Below are 17,317 nucleotides of genomic sequence, written 5' to 3'. Positions count from 1 at the left end.
CTTTTAGCACAGAGATAAGGAGAAACGTGTTCAGCCGGAGAGTGGTGAATCTATGGAGTTCATTGCTACAGAAGGCTGTGGATGCAGCCATTGAGTATATTTAAGACCAAGATAGATAGGTCCTTGAGTATCAAAGGATCAAGTGTTATGGGAGAAAGGGGTTGAGAAACTTATCAGCCATGATGGAATGGCAGAGCAGACTTGATGGACTGTTTGGCCTAATTTTTGCTCCTATGTCTTATGATCTTGTGGCCTTATGGTCTTAATCTAAGACAAGAGTGCTGGCAAGGGTTTACGTATCTATTACATATAAAGTGCTTTTATTTGGCATTTCAGTTCTCCTTACAGTTCAAATGCCTTAAGAAAAATAAGAAACTGGCTTCTGAAACTGAGAAGTTTAGGCATAAAAGTTTCATACTTGCCCTATAATACTGATTGATCAAAATCCACAAATGTTCGCTGCATTTATTTTAACAGAAGTAAAAAGTGCTTTTGCAAAGCTATCTTACACAGCTGTATCTGTTTTAGATACACAAACAGTCCCTGGATTGTGAAAGTGTTCTGTTCTGGAGTTTGTTCACAAGTCAATTTGCATGCAAGTTGGAACACAATGCAGGACAACGTAATGTAGCCATTTGTAAGAACAGGAAATGTTTATGTATCAGGTCTTTAAAATTATAACCTCTCTACAGGATGGAATGGAGATTCAGTACTTGTGGAAGTTGAATTTTTTTCCCTGAACTATGGAGGTTACATTTGTATCTTGTTACAGAAGTACAATCATCAATTGTAATTCTGACTTAGTCAGTCATAGAATCAAAACATTGGATACTTACATTCATGTATTTCACATCTTGATCAGTTTTTTTCTCCAATTCACTGATGATATCTTTGTGAAATTTCCTAAACTTGAAGATTGAGAAAAAGAAATTTAATGAGATGAGATTGGTTTTCTCATCGATATTGGGTTGAGTAATTTAATAGGGACAAAATAGTTTCTCTCAATAAAACAGTCCCTCAAGTCCAGTCATTGATTTTTGAGCTAATGATTGGGCAGGAGGAGGGGATATATAAAATTTCTAAAATGGTTCTCGGCAAAAACTAAAGTGAAAATTTCCCAATAGCATTATTGGAGATTCTCAAAACGAATATTAAACTTCCATGGTGACTAAATCAAATTAATTCCCTTCTACTCGGAGTTTCTAGGATCTTTTGACATCTCTTCAGAACAGGACATCAAAAGGTCTATTAGTAGCTTAAAATCAATCAATCTACTTTTTCTAAATGCTTGGTAAATACCTTGCATCGACTAAATAATTAATAAGATCAGGAACAAAGAGAAAAGATGTCATGAACAACCATACTGTCAGTTTAACTTATGAAAATATAATAATCTTGAAGTTTCAGTTGCAAGACAAAAGTAAAACATTTAAAGCTATTTTAAAGTTTGCAAAACTAAAAATGTACTTACATTGTCTTCCATATCCATGTTGATTTTCTTGTGTACTTCAGAAATTTCCATTAGGACTTGTCCTGTGGGAACAATTGCAGATTCTTAAATAGTTTGTTCATTTAAAAGTATATCTTCACAGCTTAAACAATCCATTTAACATCATAATGTCCATTCTGTATTATTATTCCTTTAAATCATTATTGTAGTTCAAGTGTTAACGCTTCTCTCACTATCAATGTCACCATTCTTCAAATTTGCTAGAAACAGCAGAGCTGCTCCAAGGGAGAGGTGCCCTGGCAATTTAACCAAGCAACTCACAGCTTGCTCTTTTCTTCTTGACAGAATGTATCAGGAGGCCTGGGGGGGTAGAGGAAATTACATAGCAAGAGGCACCATTGGAGTTGTCTAACCATCGTGACTGAATGGTGAAAAGTAAAAGAGATTGAGTCAGAGTTCTGGCATGGGACAGCTGAGGAACAGTAATTGCGAACAGTCAAACCCTCATACTCATTCGTCTTGGGTAGGGCCTTGATTGTGCAGACTCCTCTCACCATCTCCCTATTGGTTTACGGACACTGAGGTTTGCTGTTGATGTGACATAATCCATATGGCTGGGCAAAGTGCTTAAAAAAGGTAATTGGCAAATTGTGGACCATTATCAGAGAGAACATCATGATTGGCAAAATAGATGTGAGGCTGGCAACAAATACTGCAGATGTGGAGTCCTCGAGCTGTTTGACTTCTGTCCATTGGGATTGTTAGTCAATAATTAAAGGAAGACATTTCCATGGAAGCCGAAAAGATACATCCTCAGGCATTCCCATGATGGTTCCAATTTTGTGAAAAATGCACTAAGACAATTAGAGACAATGGCTGCAATGGTGTTTGAAATGTCTGCAGGCCTGTGCTCTCCATTTACAGAATACTATGTGGCTCTGCTGTCAGCAATAGAGAATGCCCCCCCAAATGCAAATGAGATACATCTGCTTCCCAGGGTCATTGCATCAAGCTGAGGCATATGCAATCCTCAAAATATTGACAAAAATCTGGAAAGGCAGTATAAAAAGGGAAACCACTGGGGCAATATTCCCAAAATCGAGCTCAGTGTCTGTTTCCTCCACATTCCTGATCTGGTGTGAAAGCTGGAATTGAGCAGAAAATAAACCCTAGGACAGATTTCTGATCATGAGAAATATCGCAGTATTTAGTTTGTTTTACATGGCTGTGGGACATGATATAAACAGTGCTCTGGACATGTTCAGAGGCATTTTTAAAGGGAATCAGTGAAAATTATATTCTGATTGGATCTTCTCAAGCTGACTTATATTCACGAGGGTTGTGGGCAGCACGGTGGCACAGTGGTTAGCACTGCTGCTTCACAGCGCCTGAGACCCGGGTTCAATTCCCGCCTCAGGCGACTGGCTGTGTGGAGTTTGCACGTTCTCCCCATGTCTGCGTGGGTTTCCTCCGGGTGCTCCGGTTTCCTCCCACAGTCCAAAAGATGTGCAGGGTCAGGTGAATTGGCCATGCTAAATTGCCCGTAGTGTTAGGTAAGGGGTAAATGTAGGGGTATGGGTGGGTTTCGCTTCGGCGGGTCGGTGTGGACTTGTTGGGCCGAAGGGCCTGTTTCCACACTGTAATGTAATCTAATTTAATCTAAACGCTTGTGGCCAACTGAATATCAAATCTGAGACCATAATCAGAATTACTTAGAAGCGCTATGACTGCAAGAGTTTTCTGTGAGATCATTGCACAGCACTGCTGTCTGAATTATGCCCAAGAATCACTGGAATTAAATCTGTGGAGGTTGGATATTCTAAATGGCTGCTGCCTTATGAGGATCCAAAATAATTCCGATCCATCCACTGTGTTATCCAGGAAGTGGATGAAAGTCTAGTAAAGACACGTTTATGGTGGACAGTTTGGTCAGTACCCTGCAGACACCGGAGTATGACCCTTAAACGACAACAGTGTTCCAACACCATAGAGCCACAGGAGGAGGATGTCTTCCATGTGATAGGTAATATCCATCAACACCTTCAAGGATTAGTTATGGGGAGAAATATTTCCAGCATAAAGACCACACCAGGCAGTTGAAACAATTTCTGCTCAAAAAAGGTGTGATGAAAGTGGCTAAGACTTTTTGTTTAACAGATGACGATAAAACCCTCAGGTAGCAGAAGCTAGTATTCCTACTCCAGGTGATCTCCTGTTGGTGGACAGACATGGAGCCTTCATCTGCCTGTCCAGATGCATTTTAAAATAAAAAATGTTGGAGTAGGTGCCTTTATTTCCAGTAAAGGGTGGGCTATATCTTTGGGATACTCAACACACAAAATGTGATGGGAGCATATTCTTGTGAACTGCATAACTGGGCAAGTAGAAAAGATTTCAAACTAGCTAGTGGAGTTGAAGCATCAGATGTGAAAGACATAGTATATCAAAGACAATCCAAGACAGGAATATAGTAATATGGGAAAAGCTGGTACACAATGGCAGGAAGGGACAAAGAAAAAGAGAAACCAACAAATGGACCAAAAATTATGACTAAAATCTAGTAAAAAATAACAAAGACAATACAAAAGCTCTGTATTTGAAAGCATGTAGCATTCCTAAAGTAAACAACTTGATGGCACATATTGAAATCGGTAAATATAATCAGATAGCCAAAGCAGAGATGTGTCTAAAGGGTGACAAGAATTGAGTTCTGAATATTTACGGAAATAGGATATTCAGGAAGCGTAGGAAGTTCGGTATAGGTTCAGGATAACGCTGTTAAATCAAGGATAGCATTTATGCTATAGTTAGAGATGATTTCCATTCAGGAAATCAGGAAGTAGAATCAGTTTGGATGGAGATGAGGAATGGTAGGGAAAAGTAGTCACTCGTGAGAGTGGTCTACAGCCCCTAAAAGTAATCATGAATGTAAGATGAAGAGCACAGTAAAAATAATTGGGTGCTTATGGAAAAGAGATGACAATATCATGGGTGACTTTAAATTTACATATAAACTGGCAAAAAAACATTGGCAATAGTAGCCTGGATGGAGAACTCAATGCTTTTGAGATTGATTCTAGACTATGTTGTTCTAAGAATCAGAGAACAGATTATATTAGATTTTGTATTATGTCAGAGTCATAGAGATGTACAGCACAGAAACAGACCATTCGGTCTGACTTGTTCATGCGGTCTGACTTGTTCATGCTGACCAGATATCTTAACCTAATCTTGTCCCATTTGCCAGAACTTGGCTCATAACCCTAACAAATATAACCCTGTAGGCAAAAAGAAAGCAGGAAATTATAACCCGGTTAACTCAACATCAGTTGAGAAAAGTGTTATAACTGATCATTAAAGAGTTATAGTTGGGTAATTTGAAAACAAAATTCAAGGTAATTGCAAAGAGTCAGCATGGTTTCATAAAAGGGAACTCATTTTTAACTAATTTGTTGGATTTATTTGGAGTAACAAACAATTTGGCAAGCCTAAAGAATTTCATCAAGCTCGCTTTAACCTCAAAGGTTTGTAGTTCCAACGATATATTTAACAATTGATAATTTCACCAATATATGGGTCATGAATGAGTTATCAACAAAACTATAGATAAATGGAAAGACTGCAGGCATGCAGCACTTGGATTTCAAGAAGGTCAAAGAGCCCCAAGAATAATAAAAGCACATGGTATACATGGTACACATGGTTTGCATGTTTACATGATTGATTGGGTGGCAGAAAACAGAGCATGCATCCAAATGTCTGACTGGCAGAATGTGACAAATCCTGAAAAGGTCTGCAGGGACCTAAATATTCTACAAATTTACATCAATGACTTAGATGAAGGGACTGAAAGCATGGTAGCTAAATTTGTATCTGACACAACAATAGATAAACAAGCAAGTTGTGAAGTCTTAAGGTCCACTACTTTTCATCATTTATATACATGACTTGGATGTGAGCATAAGAGGTATAGTTAGTAAGTTTGCAGATGACACCAAAATTGGAGGTGTAGTGAACAGCGAAGAAGGTTACCTCAGATTACAATGGGATCTTGATCAGATGGACCAATGGATTGAGAAATGGCAGATGGACTTTAATTTAGATAAATGCGAGGTGGTGCATTTTGGGAAAGCAAATCTTAGCAGGACTTATACACTTAATGCAAAGGTCCTAGGGAGTGTTGCTGAACAAAGAGACCTTGGAGTGCAGGTTCATAGCTACTTGAAAATGGAGTCACAGGTAGATAGGATAGTGAAAGATGCGTTTGGTGTGCTTTCCTTTATTGGTCAGAGCATTGAGTATATGAATTGGGAGGTCATGTTATGGCTGTACAGGACATTGGTTCGGCCACTGTTGGAATATTGCGTGCAATTCTGGTCTCCTTCCTATCGGAAAGATGTTGTGAAACTTGAAAGGGTTCAGAAAAGATATACAAGGATGTTGCCAGGTTGGAAAATTTGAGCTATAGGGAGAGGCCGAATAGGCTGTTTTCCCTGAAGTGTTGGAGGCTGAGGGGTGACCTTATAGAGGTTTATGAAATCATGAGGGGCATGGATAAGATAAACAGACAAAGTCTTTTTCCTGGGGTGGGGGTGGGGGGGAAATAGTCCAATACTTGAGGGCATAGGTTTAGGGTGAGAGGGGAAAGATATAAAAGAGACCTAAGGGGCAACTTTTTCACGCAGGGGGTGGTACGTATATGGAATGAACTGTCAGAGGAAGTGATGGAGGCTGGTACAATTGCAACATTTAAAAGGCATTTGGATGGGTATCTGAATAGGAAGGGTTTGGAGGGATATGGGCCAGGTGCTGGCAAGTGGAACTGGATTGGGTTGATATCTGGTCAGCATGGACAAGTTGGACTGAAGGGTCTGTTTCCATGCTGCACTTCTCTACAATTCTATTACAGATGGATATAGATCACTTAAATGGATGAAAATCTGCATGAACGTGGGAAAATGTGAAATTGTTCACCTTGGCAGGAATAAAGAGCAGTTACTCAAATAGAGAATGACTGTAGAATTAGAAGGGGCAGAGGGATTTAAATGTTCTAGTACATGAGTCATAGAGTCATAGAGATGTACAGCATGGAAACAGACCCTTCGGTCCAACCCGTCCATGCCAACCAGATATCCCAACCCAAACTAGTCTCACCTGCCAGTATCCGGCCCATATCCCTGAAAACTCTTCCTATTCATATACCCATCCAGATGCCTCTTAAATGTTGCAATTGTACAAGCCTCCACCACTTCCTCAGCTCATTCCATACATGTAACACCCTCTGCGTGAAAGAGTTGCCCCTCAGATCTCTTATATCTTTCCCCTCTCACCCTAAACCTATGCCCTCTAGTTCTGGACTCCCCGACCCCAGGGAAAAGACTTTGCTTATTTACCCTATCCATGCCCCTCTTAATTGTGTAAACCTCTATAAGGTCACCCCTCAGCCTCCGGTGCTCCAGGGAAAACAGCCACAGCCTGTTCAGCCTCTCCCTATAGCTCAAATCCTCCAACCCTGGCAACATCCTTGTAAATCTTTTCTGAACCCTTTCAAGTTTCACAACATCTTTCCGATAGGAAGGAGACCAGAATTGCACACAATGTTCCAGAAAAAGTTAGAATGCAGATCAGCACATAAGGCAGCAAACCGTATTATGAGCAGAATTGAACATATAAGAATGTAATGCTTCAGTTAAACAGGATAGTGGCAAGACCACAACTCAAATACTTATGCACTTTTAGTCTCAAAGATGGATGCAAATGCATTGAAGGTGGTTCAGATGATGTTTACCAGATTGATAACTGGATTGCATGGATTGTCTTGTGAACACAAGCTTGACTCATTTCAATTAGAGTCTAGAAGAAGGAATAGTGACTTGATGTAAGTGCATGAAGTCCTGAATAGCCTGGATTTTCCTCTTCTGGGTGAATCCAGGATTCAAGAGTACTGTTTTAAAACCAAGGGTTGTTCTTTAGGACAGAGCTGAGATTTTGCTTCCTTTTAGAGGGTTATCCAACTTTGGAACTCTGCTTCAGAAGTTGGTGAAAGTAGGGTCATTGACAATTTTTAAACAGAGGTAGATACAGGTAGTTCTCCTATGACACAATGATGTGTTCTTGTGCAACCCTGCATTATATTTAAAAAATCGTACGTTAGAAACAGTGCTTAAAGTGTTGGTGATGTAATGGCGTTACAGCCAACATTTGAAGTTCATGCTTTAGAAACAGTGTCCCAATTCATTATTGTTACAGCGAATCCACATTATTGAAATACACGTTTTAGCAGAATGAACTGTAGATTACTATTAGGCAAGAAAATAAAGGTTATCAGGGTAGATGAGAATGTAGAATTCAAAATCTTATTGACCAGGTTTATGGTTCAAATGATCTTTGGCTGCTATTGTGCATGTTGCCCAGAATTGGATGAGCCTGTCCTCATCATCATTTGGCTATTCCAAGGAACTATGCACCAAGTTATTATTTCTCTACATGTTGCAGGCTTTTGATCCTTATTTGAGACAGAGAGAGGGATTCAGAAGCTCACAGGAAAAATCCAGTGCAATATCATTATTCTATCCAAACGATGCACACATGTTGTTCTTGGTCATCTATTGCTCAAGGCAAACATATAGCCAAACAGCATAAACATGCTTCCAAGTAATTATAGTTCAGTGTTTGGGGGTTTATGTAAAGCCTTTAGTAGCATAGCTAGGTCTTGTAGGAATTTAGTTGAGGTAATATTTATCTCAGTTATCAGTATGAAATAATCTGGCTGCAGTTGATAAGTTTTAATTTAGTAATTTTCTTTCACTCAAATAGGAAATCTGGCTATAGTGAAAATTCCTGGAATTCTTAAAATTGTCTCACTGAGGGGATGGGCTGATAACATACGCAGGATTCCAGAGAAAGATCTCATTCCAGGCTGACAGTATTGCTGCTACTATTGACATTCTCTTGGAACATGTGACCCTTCGTTCCTTTGTAATACACTAAGAGGAATACAGTCAAGTGTTTTGGGGCATCCTCTTAATGATACGCAAAGTGGGAGCAGGTAATATTTTTAACTGGTTTGTTAGTCTGTCTGTAAACGATATCTCTCAAAACTAGTTGAAAGATTTCAGCAAATATTTGGATCTCACACAGAGTTTGGCTCGATGAAGAACAAATTAGTTCTTGTGCAAGATGCAGATCCAGATCCTAGGATTTTGTTTAAAAGGATCTTTTAGCATTGGGAGTTAGGGCAAACAGACCTTAAAAAAATTACTTAGTTGTTTTATTTAGAATGCTGTTAATTGATTTAGAATTTTGAAGATTTTCTCAGGTGCAGTGGTGTAATTTGTCACAGCTACCAAAATATGAGTAAAGTTTTCACAGCAGGTTGTTGAGTATAGTTTGGCCTGAAGTCCTCAGGGAGATGGAAACCAAAGACAAAGTACTTTTAAAGAATCAACCAGACAGGGAAAAAGTATCAAGGGAGATTAAATAATCCTAATAACAGTGTTAGGGTTTGCATTCTACTCAGTGCCCTCTTAACTGTAAGACCTGTCACTAATTGTCAGATACTTTCCAAATACAATTTCAAAATTCAGCTCTTTGCCTGTGCGACATAATCCAGACAGAATGGATAATGTGCAATGTATGCTGAAACTCTACAGTAGCTCTGAAAAAGGTCTGATGCATTTTCCTGAATTCTACTTACCCAGATAACCTCACACCCTCCAATAACAGCCCTACAGAAAAGGTGGCAAGAACATCCAATGACAAGAATTTTCCTCTGTCTGATTGGGTTCCTAAAGCTCAATGCTGGACTGAACCATCCCTATAAGACTTCAACTTTTTGAAGTAGAATAAATAAATTCCAGGCCTTAGCAAGCCTAAAGAATTTCATCAAGTTAGTCTTAAACTCAAAAGCTTGTAGTTCCAAGTATCTACTTAACAATCGAGAATTTCATGACCACAATATGTCGCATGAATAAGTAACCAACAAAACTATACATTGATTGCATAAAGAAGTCTAAGAAATTTCTTTTCTCCACCAGACTGCAATATTATACTATTTATAATGTCATACAAGTTAGAGATTCACAGGCCACACCTTAACGCAATCTTCCCTATTTGCCTAGCAACAAATTGAGACTGTTTAGTAAACATCAATATTCATCCAGTGAGCAAAAACTAGGGAGTTCCAATGCAGGAGATGGCAGGTGAATGTAATGTAGCAAACGTAGAACATGATTGCACAAATTTAGGATTCCTCATAAATGATTAACATATTAGTGAAAGGGAAATCCAAGAGAGGAATTGTTTGTTCAATAATTTCCCTGTATTTTTGCATTCGTGCAAAGTCAAAGTATTAAATAAAAATAAATTTCACCCCTCGAGTAATCTGCCAAAGTACAGGTTATTCTCTTCAGACACACCCAGCTAGTATTTACACTATGTTAAGTGTATTGGTATTACTGCTGTCAAGGAGGAAGCTTCAGGATAAGTGGAATGCCTCCACTTGGTGATGAGTCAAGTTTAGGCAAGGTGGGTCTCCATTCAGGCAAGAATGTGGACCTTCACTTAAAAAAAATTCCAGTGATTATTGCTACATCGAGTTTCTTGTTTGAGATAATGAAGCTATTTCTTTTTTTTTTAATTTTGCACCAACTCATTGATATGCTGGTACTGCATTTTTGCCTTGTTTTGAAAAGCATTCAGACCTGACACCATCAATTCCATTAATGTCATTTTAACACAAAAATAATTTAAGGAAAAATGATTTGCATTTCACCTATAGAAATTGGAAATGTTGGGAAATTAAGGGCTCTTCCCAAAAATATTTTCACAGCCAATTTCAATGGAAATCCTCCAATTAATTATTGCTCTGCTATTAAACAGTAAAGGAATATTGAAGCAGACCTTTACATTTTTTTTGATCCACACGGTGTTCTATTTTTACAGAAAACAATCTTGGGACACAACTTTCCTTTTCCTGATGTGGCTAGAATAATGGCAAGTATGGTGAAAAATTAGTGTTTGACAGAGAAAGGTTTTCCTCATGAGCCTTAAATAGCAACTTTAGATCTTGCTCATGGGTGCCTGCTACTTTATTCCCATGTATTTGCATATCATTCATACCCCAAACATCTCACATACACCACTCTTCCAATTTGTCATAATCTCCACCATGGAACCAAATGGCGCAAATTCCCGATAGGTAGAGAGAGCAGGTAAGTGGTGGCTGCAAATTGCTGAATACCTGGTCAGACCATCATGCCTGTACAATGACCCTGCATGCTCCTTGGTCAACATCATTCATTCACACAAGCCTGCATTGGCAAATCACCTGCCTTCGTGCATCATGCCTGCTCTTATATCAACTCATACCATTTCAGACCTTGGACCCTTCATTTTGGAGTTGTCACACACCTATGGTTTGTATGCCTCTGCCAGACTGTTTTGCGCAGAGATAGCCAAGTTCTCATGCATTTACACAGGATGCTTTTGAGCTCATAATGACTCATATTTCTTCTGACTCTTAGCTTGTTTCCTTAACATGCATTCACTTTAGCAAATATTTGGATGCTGCAAACTCTAGGATGCTCACATTACTTTCTCAGCTGTTACAAGCTGTCCACCGTTGTATTTTAGCTTGTTTTTAATGCTTTGGGAGACCAGGCAGCTTATGAGGTCAGGGAACAGTGAACAGCCAGTCAGTTAGGGATTGGATGTGTTTCTGGCACCTCAGCTGTCACATGTGCCAGCAGCAAATCTGCCAAAGTCTCAGAGAACCATTGGGCTACTTTTTCATCAGATAGAGATGACTGGTAGTGAATGGTTAACTTGAGGGTCACCATTCTTCAAGCAAGGAGTAAGGCTGAGAAGTACCCTCAACCAGTGCAGGAACCCATTCTGATTTCACGCTCATCTCAAGCTGGCTGTCCAGCCCTCTGAACTATCCTATCGCAATGAACGTGTCAGCTAAACCATTCAAGTCTCTGAATTGGGTTTGAACAGCACCATTGTTGAAATGTAATGAATTTAAAACTTTAGAATATGCCGCATAAAGAATTATAAATTTCAAAACTAATGCTTTGCAAGTACATCAATTCACTAACGTCCTTTATGGAAAGAAATCTTTGGTCCTTGCCTCATCAGAAGAGACTGCTCACTAACCTATAGCTGATAAAATTACTACTCCACTGTTCTCAGTTTTCTTCTATATTTGAAATGGCCTAGTCAAAAAGAGAAACAACTGAACATATGAGGAAAAAATCCCAAATTTTGTGTTACACCAAAGAGAAGTCTACAGTGAACTATTAACACTAGCAAATTTTGAGTTCAGTCAAGAAAGTAACTCAAAACCAAAGACATAAAGGTCATTGTTTAATGTACATTTTCTAAGTAGAAATAAAACACCATTTCTCACACTCCATTTTTTTTGGTTAAAAATATCTACTGATAAACAGGAGTGAATATCAAAGAAACTACAATATTTTAAATTTATTGCATTTTAACATAAGTTTTAAGACCATGTTGCATAAAGAGCCATACATTTAAAAATTCATGATTTCCAAGTATTCAAATTCACTAACGTTATTTAGGAAAGGAAACAGGTCTTCCTTACCTAATCTTGCCTATATGTGACACCAAACCTGCAACAATGCAGTTGACTCTTAACTGTTCTCTGCCCTAGAAGGCTACTGAGTTAAAGCACCAATTAGGGATGGACAACAACAGTAAGCCTGACGACTGATACCCACATTCCATGAACAGATTATTTTTAAAAAATCAGTCTTGTAACTATATTCCAAAAAGTTGTGATTTAAAAGACAAAAAATAGAATGCTGTCAATTTCAGTATTCACTTTCAATACAGCTTCATTTTGTGAGAACTGAACCTTTTTGGTGGCTGGGGCGAGGACAAAAAAAGGGAAGATGATACATCATATTATGTTAGGAATGAAAAAACACCCAAATTCTTTAAATATACATTGTTTGCAATGATTAACCCAATCTGACCAGGCTGTGTCACAAAGCTAAGGAATCTTGTGATGGGTTACTTGCTTTGCCATTCCTGCAAATAACAAGGAGATTGATTTCAATATTTAATATTTTTATGGAAGAGAAATGGAAGGCACCAAATAGATATTTAAGTAAACACTGGAGTAAAATATCACAATAACTCTGATCCACAGCTTTCCTGTAAAGATGGTTAGGGCCAGAGAAAGGAGGCTTTCTTCAATATCTAGACATTGCAGATTTGAAAACTAGTGTAAAACTCAATTATGGGAACAGGAGAATCGACGTTTCGGGCATAAGCCCTTCTTCAGGAATGGGGAAAGTTTGTCCAGCAGGCTAAGATAAAAGGTAGGAAGGAGGGACTTGGGGGAGGGACGTCCGAAATGTGATAGGTGGACTAGGCGGAGGGTGAGGTGTTCTTCCTCCAACCGTCGTTTTGTTGTGGTCTGACGATGGAGGAGTCCAAAGACCTGCATATCCTTGGTGGAGTGGGAGGGGGAATTGAAATGTTGAGCTACAGGGTGGTTGGGTTGGTTGGTCCGGGTGTCCCAGAGGTGTTCTCTGAAACGCTCCGCCTTCCGTTCAGCACCGCCTTCCTAACCTGAGATCTTCTTACCGACCTCTCCGCCCCCACCCCAGTCTGACCTATCACCCTCACCTTGACCTCTTTCCACCTATCACATTTCCGACGCCCCTCCCCCAAGTCCCTCCTCCCTACCTTTTATCTTAGCCTGCTGGACAAACTTTCCCCATTCCTGAAGAAGGGCTTATGCCCGAAACGTCGATTCTCCTGTTCCCTGGATGCTGCCTGACCTGCTGCGCTTTTCCAGCAACACATTTCCAGCTCTGATCTCCAGCATCTGCAGACCTCACTTTCTCCTAAAACTCAATTATACATGGTCTGTCCAGTATGCATCCAAGCAACAAACCTTCAAGCTTGAAATAAGGATACTGCCCCAATAAGGGTTTAGCCTGGATTAAAAAGACAATTTATTTCATATAGGAATATCAATAGTATTAAACAAATGATGGCAAAGATCCTGTTCATTCATCACCATGCTTACTGGCTCACAGTCAAGGTACATCACAAGTTTTAAAATTCTCATCCTTGTTTATAAATCCGTGGTCTTACCTCTCCACACCTCTGGCTATATAATTCTTCAATATGTGCGCGATCATCTAATTTTGGATTTTTAAAAACATCCTTAATTTTTATCACTCAATTGATGATGGTGCCTTGGATTATCTCAGCTGTGGAATACCCTCCCTGCACCTTTCTGCTTTTTTATTTCATCCTTTCACACACTGTTTACACTTTTATTATCTGACCATTAGGCTTGGTGTCATATTTTGTTTTATCTTACTGTGAACTACCTTGGTATATTTATTATATGAAAAATGTGCTTAAAAATATAAACATTGAAGGAGACAAAGCTAATCACTAATTACAAAAGAATCTCTGCTGCCTACCACAATAAAATTCACTGCAAGGATCCTCCTCAATCATCTCCTCCACAGCCATAGAACAGTTTCCACCCACTTAGAGACACCAAAGAATGATACTCAATGCAAGAACTACACCAATTGAAATACATGAACTTTTTATGAACGTCTGTGAGGTCATAAAATGTAGGAGCAGAATTAGGCCATTCAGCCCATCAAACCTGCTCTGCCATTCGATCATGGTTGATATGCTCCTCACCCCCATTTTCCTACCTTCTCCCCATAACCCTTCAATCCATTACCAATTAAAACTCTAACTCCTCTTTAAATTTTATTCATTGTTGGGGTAGCAAATTCCAAGGATTTGCAACCCTTTGGGAGAAGTAGTTTCTCCTCAACTCTTAAAATTTGCTACCCCTTATCCTAAGATTATAACCTCTCATCCTAGAATGTGGGGAACTGCTCCACGTCTATTTTATCCATACCTTTTATCATCTTGAATACCTCAATTTGATCTCCCCTCATTCTAAGTTCCAGAGAGTATAGGCCTAAATTGTTCAATCTCTCCATATGAAACTCCCCTCATCTCTGGGACCAATCTGGTGAACCTCCTCCGAACTGCCTCCAACATCTTTCTTCAAATAAGGGGACTATACCCGCGCACAATACACCAGATGCAAACTTACCAATGCCTTGCATATTTGCAGCAATACTTTCTTACCTTTAAGATTCTATTCCTTTAGCTATAAAAAACAACATTCCATTTGCTTTATTATCTGCTGTACCTGCATGCTAACTTTCTGTGACTCATGACACCCAGATCCCTCTGCACTGGAACACCCTGAAGTCTCTCCCATTTAGATAACAGGAAACCTTCCTTTTTTTTTGACCAAAATCCTAGACCTCACACTTATCCACATTAAACTCCACCTGCCATATTTTGACCCACTCTCCTAACTTATGTACATTTGCTAGGCTCATATTTCTTCATTGCAATTCACCATCCTGCATATTTTTGTGTCATCCGCAAATTTGGCAAGACAGCCTTCTATCCATGTATCCAAATTGTTAATATAGATTGTAAATAGCTGGGGTGTAAGGAACAAGCCCTGTGGCACCCCACTAGTTACATCTTGCCATCCAAGAAAAAAATTTATTCTGAGACTGTCTTTTGTTTATTAGCTGATCATCTATCCAAGCTAATCCCATATGATCCAACCTTGTGAATTAACTTTGTGTGGCACCTTATCAAATGCCTTCAAAGAGTCCAGATGTATTATATCTACAGGATCCCCATTATCCACTTTGCTGGTTATATATTTGAAGAACTCTAGAAAATTAGTTAAACATGATTTGCCCTTCATAAAACCATGCTGACTCTGATGGATAGCGTTTTGACTTTTTAAATGTCCCGATATTGCTTCTTTGATGATTAATTCTGTCACTTTCCCAACAAATATGTTAAACTAACTGGACTGTAATTTCCCACAAATTGTCTCCCTCCCTTGTTGGGGAAGGGCATTACATTGGCATTTTCCCAGTTCACTGGAATCTTTCTCGTGTCCAGAGAAGTTTGGAATGTTGTAATCAATGGATCCACTATCTGTGCCCCACTTCTTTTAATACCCTACAATGTAGGACATCAGGCATGGGGGTCTTGTCTGCCCTGAATCCTAATAGTTTGCTGAGTACCTTTTCCTTATTGATGTTGATTGTTCCAAGTTCTACCCTTTCTATAGCCTTGACTTGCCCGTTCCATTAGGAATGGCACTATTGTCCTCCACTGTGAAAACTAAGGTAGAGTATTGATTTGGCATCTCTACCATTTCAGTGTTCCCCACTATTAACTTTGGTTTCACTGTCTAAGGGACCAATGTTCACCTTACCGACTCTCTTCCCTTTTCTATCCCTGTAGAATCTTTTGCTATCCTTTTTGACATTTTGTGCTAGTTTAATAATTTACTTTAGCTCTTATTAATTTGGTATCCCTTTATGTCTGAAAGTCTTCCAATCTTCCAGCCTGCCAATGGCCTTTGCAATATGGTATACTTTAGTTTTTGACTTAAAATTGTCCTTGACCTCCTTGTTTAGTCATGGGTTTTTTTTTAAAATCCCCTTTACCATCTTTCTTCCTCATTGGGTTATATTTTAATTTTTCAACTCTGTCAACTGTGAAGAAAGGAAGTCCTCCTTGAATTTGGTTAGCCTTAAAATTGTTATTCTCTGTTGACTCTACAATGTTAAACACAACCACCACTAGTTCTCAGTACAGAGTAGAGCCAAACAAGAAGAAAGCCACTTCTGTCTTCCATGCTGCAGCATCGACAGCAAATAATCCAGAAGAATGGAGCCAGTTTATAGAACAGATGGAAACCATTCAACCTACAGAATGCCTCAAACCAAAACAACTGCAAATTTAATCACTGAACTACATGATAACTGAGTATGTGCTCTCTGAAAAACTGAGTTCCAGGCTATCAACACCCTTTCCAAATTACAGTCAGTTCTATAAAATCCTGATGAAGGGCTTTTGCCGAAACGTCGATTTTCCTACTCTTCGGATGCTGCCTAACCTGCTGTGCTTTTCCAGCACAACTCTAACCTAGACTCTGATTTCTAGCGTCTGCAGTCCTCACCTTTGCCTAGTCAGTTCTATAACCTAGGTTTCTTCAATGTGAATTGATTTTAACGCAATTGAAGAATTTAGACCATTATTTGTAGGAGACAAACTCTCCTTAAAGTCCAGCAATGTCTTCATGAGATGCTTCAAATCCAATGCCAACTCAGTCCAACAAGATCATCCAACAAGCCAACTTGCCTTAAGTTTTTTTTTGAAGAAATGTTTAAAAAAGCTAGTTATATTAAAACTGGATATTTGAAAAGTTTGTAATGTTAAAGTACTAATTTGCCTTAATGATTTCTCTGTTTTGGAAGACCACCAAATCAAATAAAACAAATTTGTTCAGCTTTATTCTAGCCTGAACTACCACAAATGATGAAACCAAACATAAACAAACTATACAGTCAGATAACATTGCTTGCCATTGTTTAGGATATTATAGTGTAGCGGTGTGTCCCTACCACTGGGCCAGAAGTCTGAGTTCAAGCCACACCACAGGACGTGCTGACCAGAGAGATGTGCCACAAGTCCAGACAGGGTAACTGGATAGAACAACAGACACGATAAAGACAGTGTTTCTTTGACATACATAAACACTGTATGAATTGAAGTCTTGATTATTTAAGGAATAAAAGGAGAGTTCAGAGAAATGTCATTGCTAGCTAGTCAGGTACCGGATGGCCCTAAAGTCAGAGTCTGAAAAAAATGAATTCAAACAAGGCAACCTACAACTTCATATCAGCCTGATAGAGTCATAGAGACATCCAGCACGGAAACAGACCTTTTGGTCCAACTCGTCCA

The 17,317-nt window shown here is 39.1% G+C and overlaps 1 protein-coding gene across 1 annotated transcript in view; it reads right to left on the bottom strand.

Moving 5' to 3' along the window:
• The window catches only part of baiap2l1a (BAR/IMD domain containing adaptor protein 2 like 1a), a 150,041-nt gene that overhangs the window by 81,341 nt on the left and 51,383 nt on the right, over window positions 1–17,317 (bottom strand). The window contains exons 4-5 of the mRNA XM_043711357.1: window positions 1,472–1,533; window positions 837–908 (exon numbers count right to left, since the gene is read on the bottom strand). Coding sequence (XP_043567292.1) covers window positions 837–908; window positions 1,472–1,533 — 134 coding nt within the window. The remainder of the gene's footprint in view (window positions 1–836; window positions 909–1,471; window positions 1,534–17,317) is intronic.

This window comes from Chiloscyllium plagiosum, chromosome 21 (genome assembly GCF_004010195.1).
Source record: "Chiloscyllium plagiosum isolate BGI_BamShark_2017 chromosome 21, ASM401019v2, whole genome shotgun sequence".
Lineage (NCBI taxonomy): Eukaryota > Metazoa > Chordata > Chondrichthyes > Orectolobiformes > Hemiscylliidae > Chiloscyllium > Chiloscyllium plagiosum.
The sequence above is the reverse complement of the archived record's forward strand: the minus strand, read 5'-3'. Positions and strand labels throughout refer to the sequence as shown.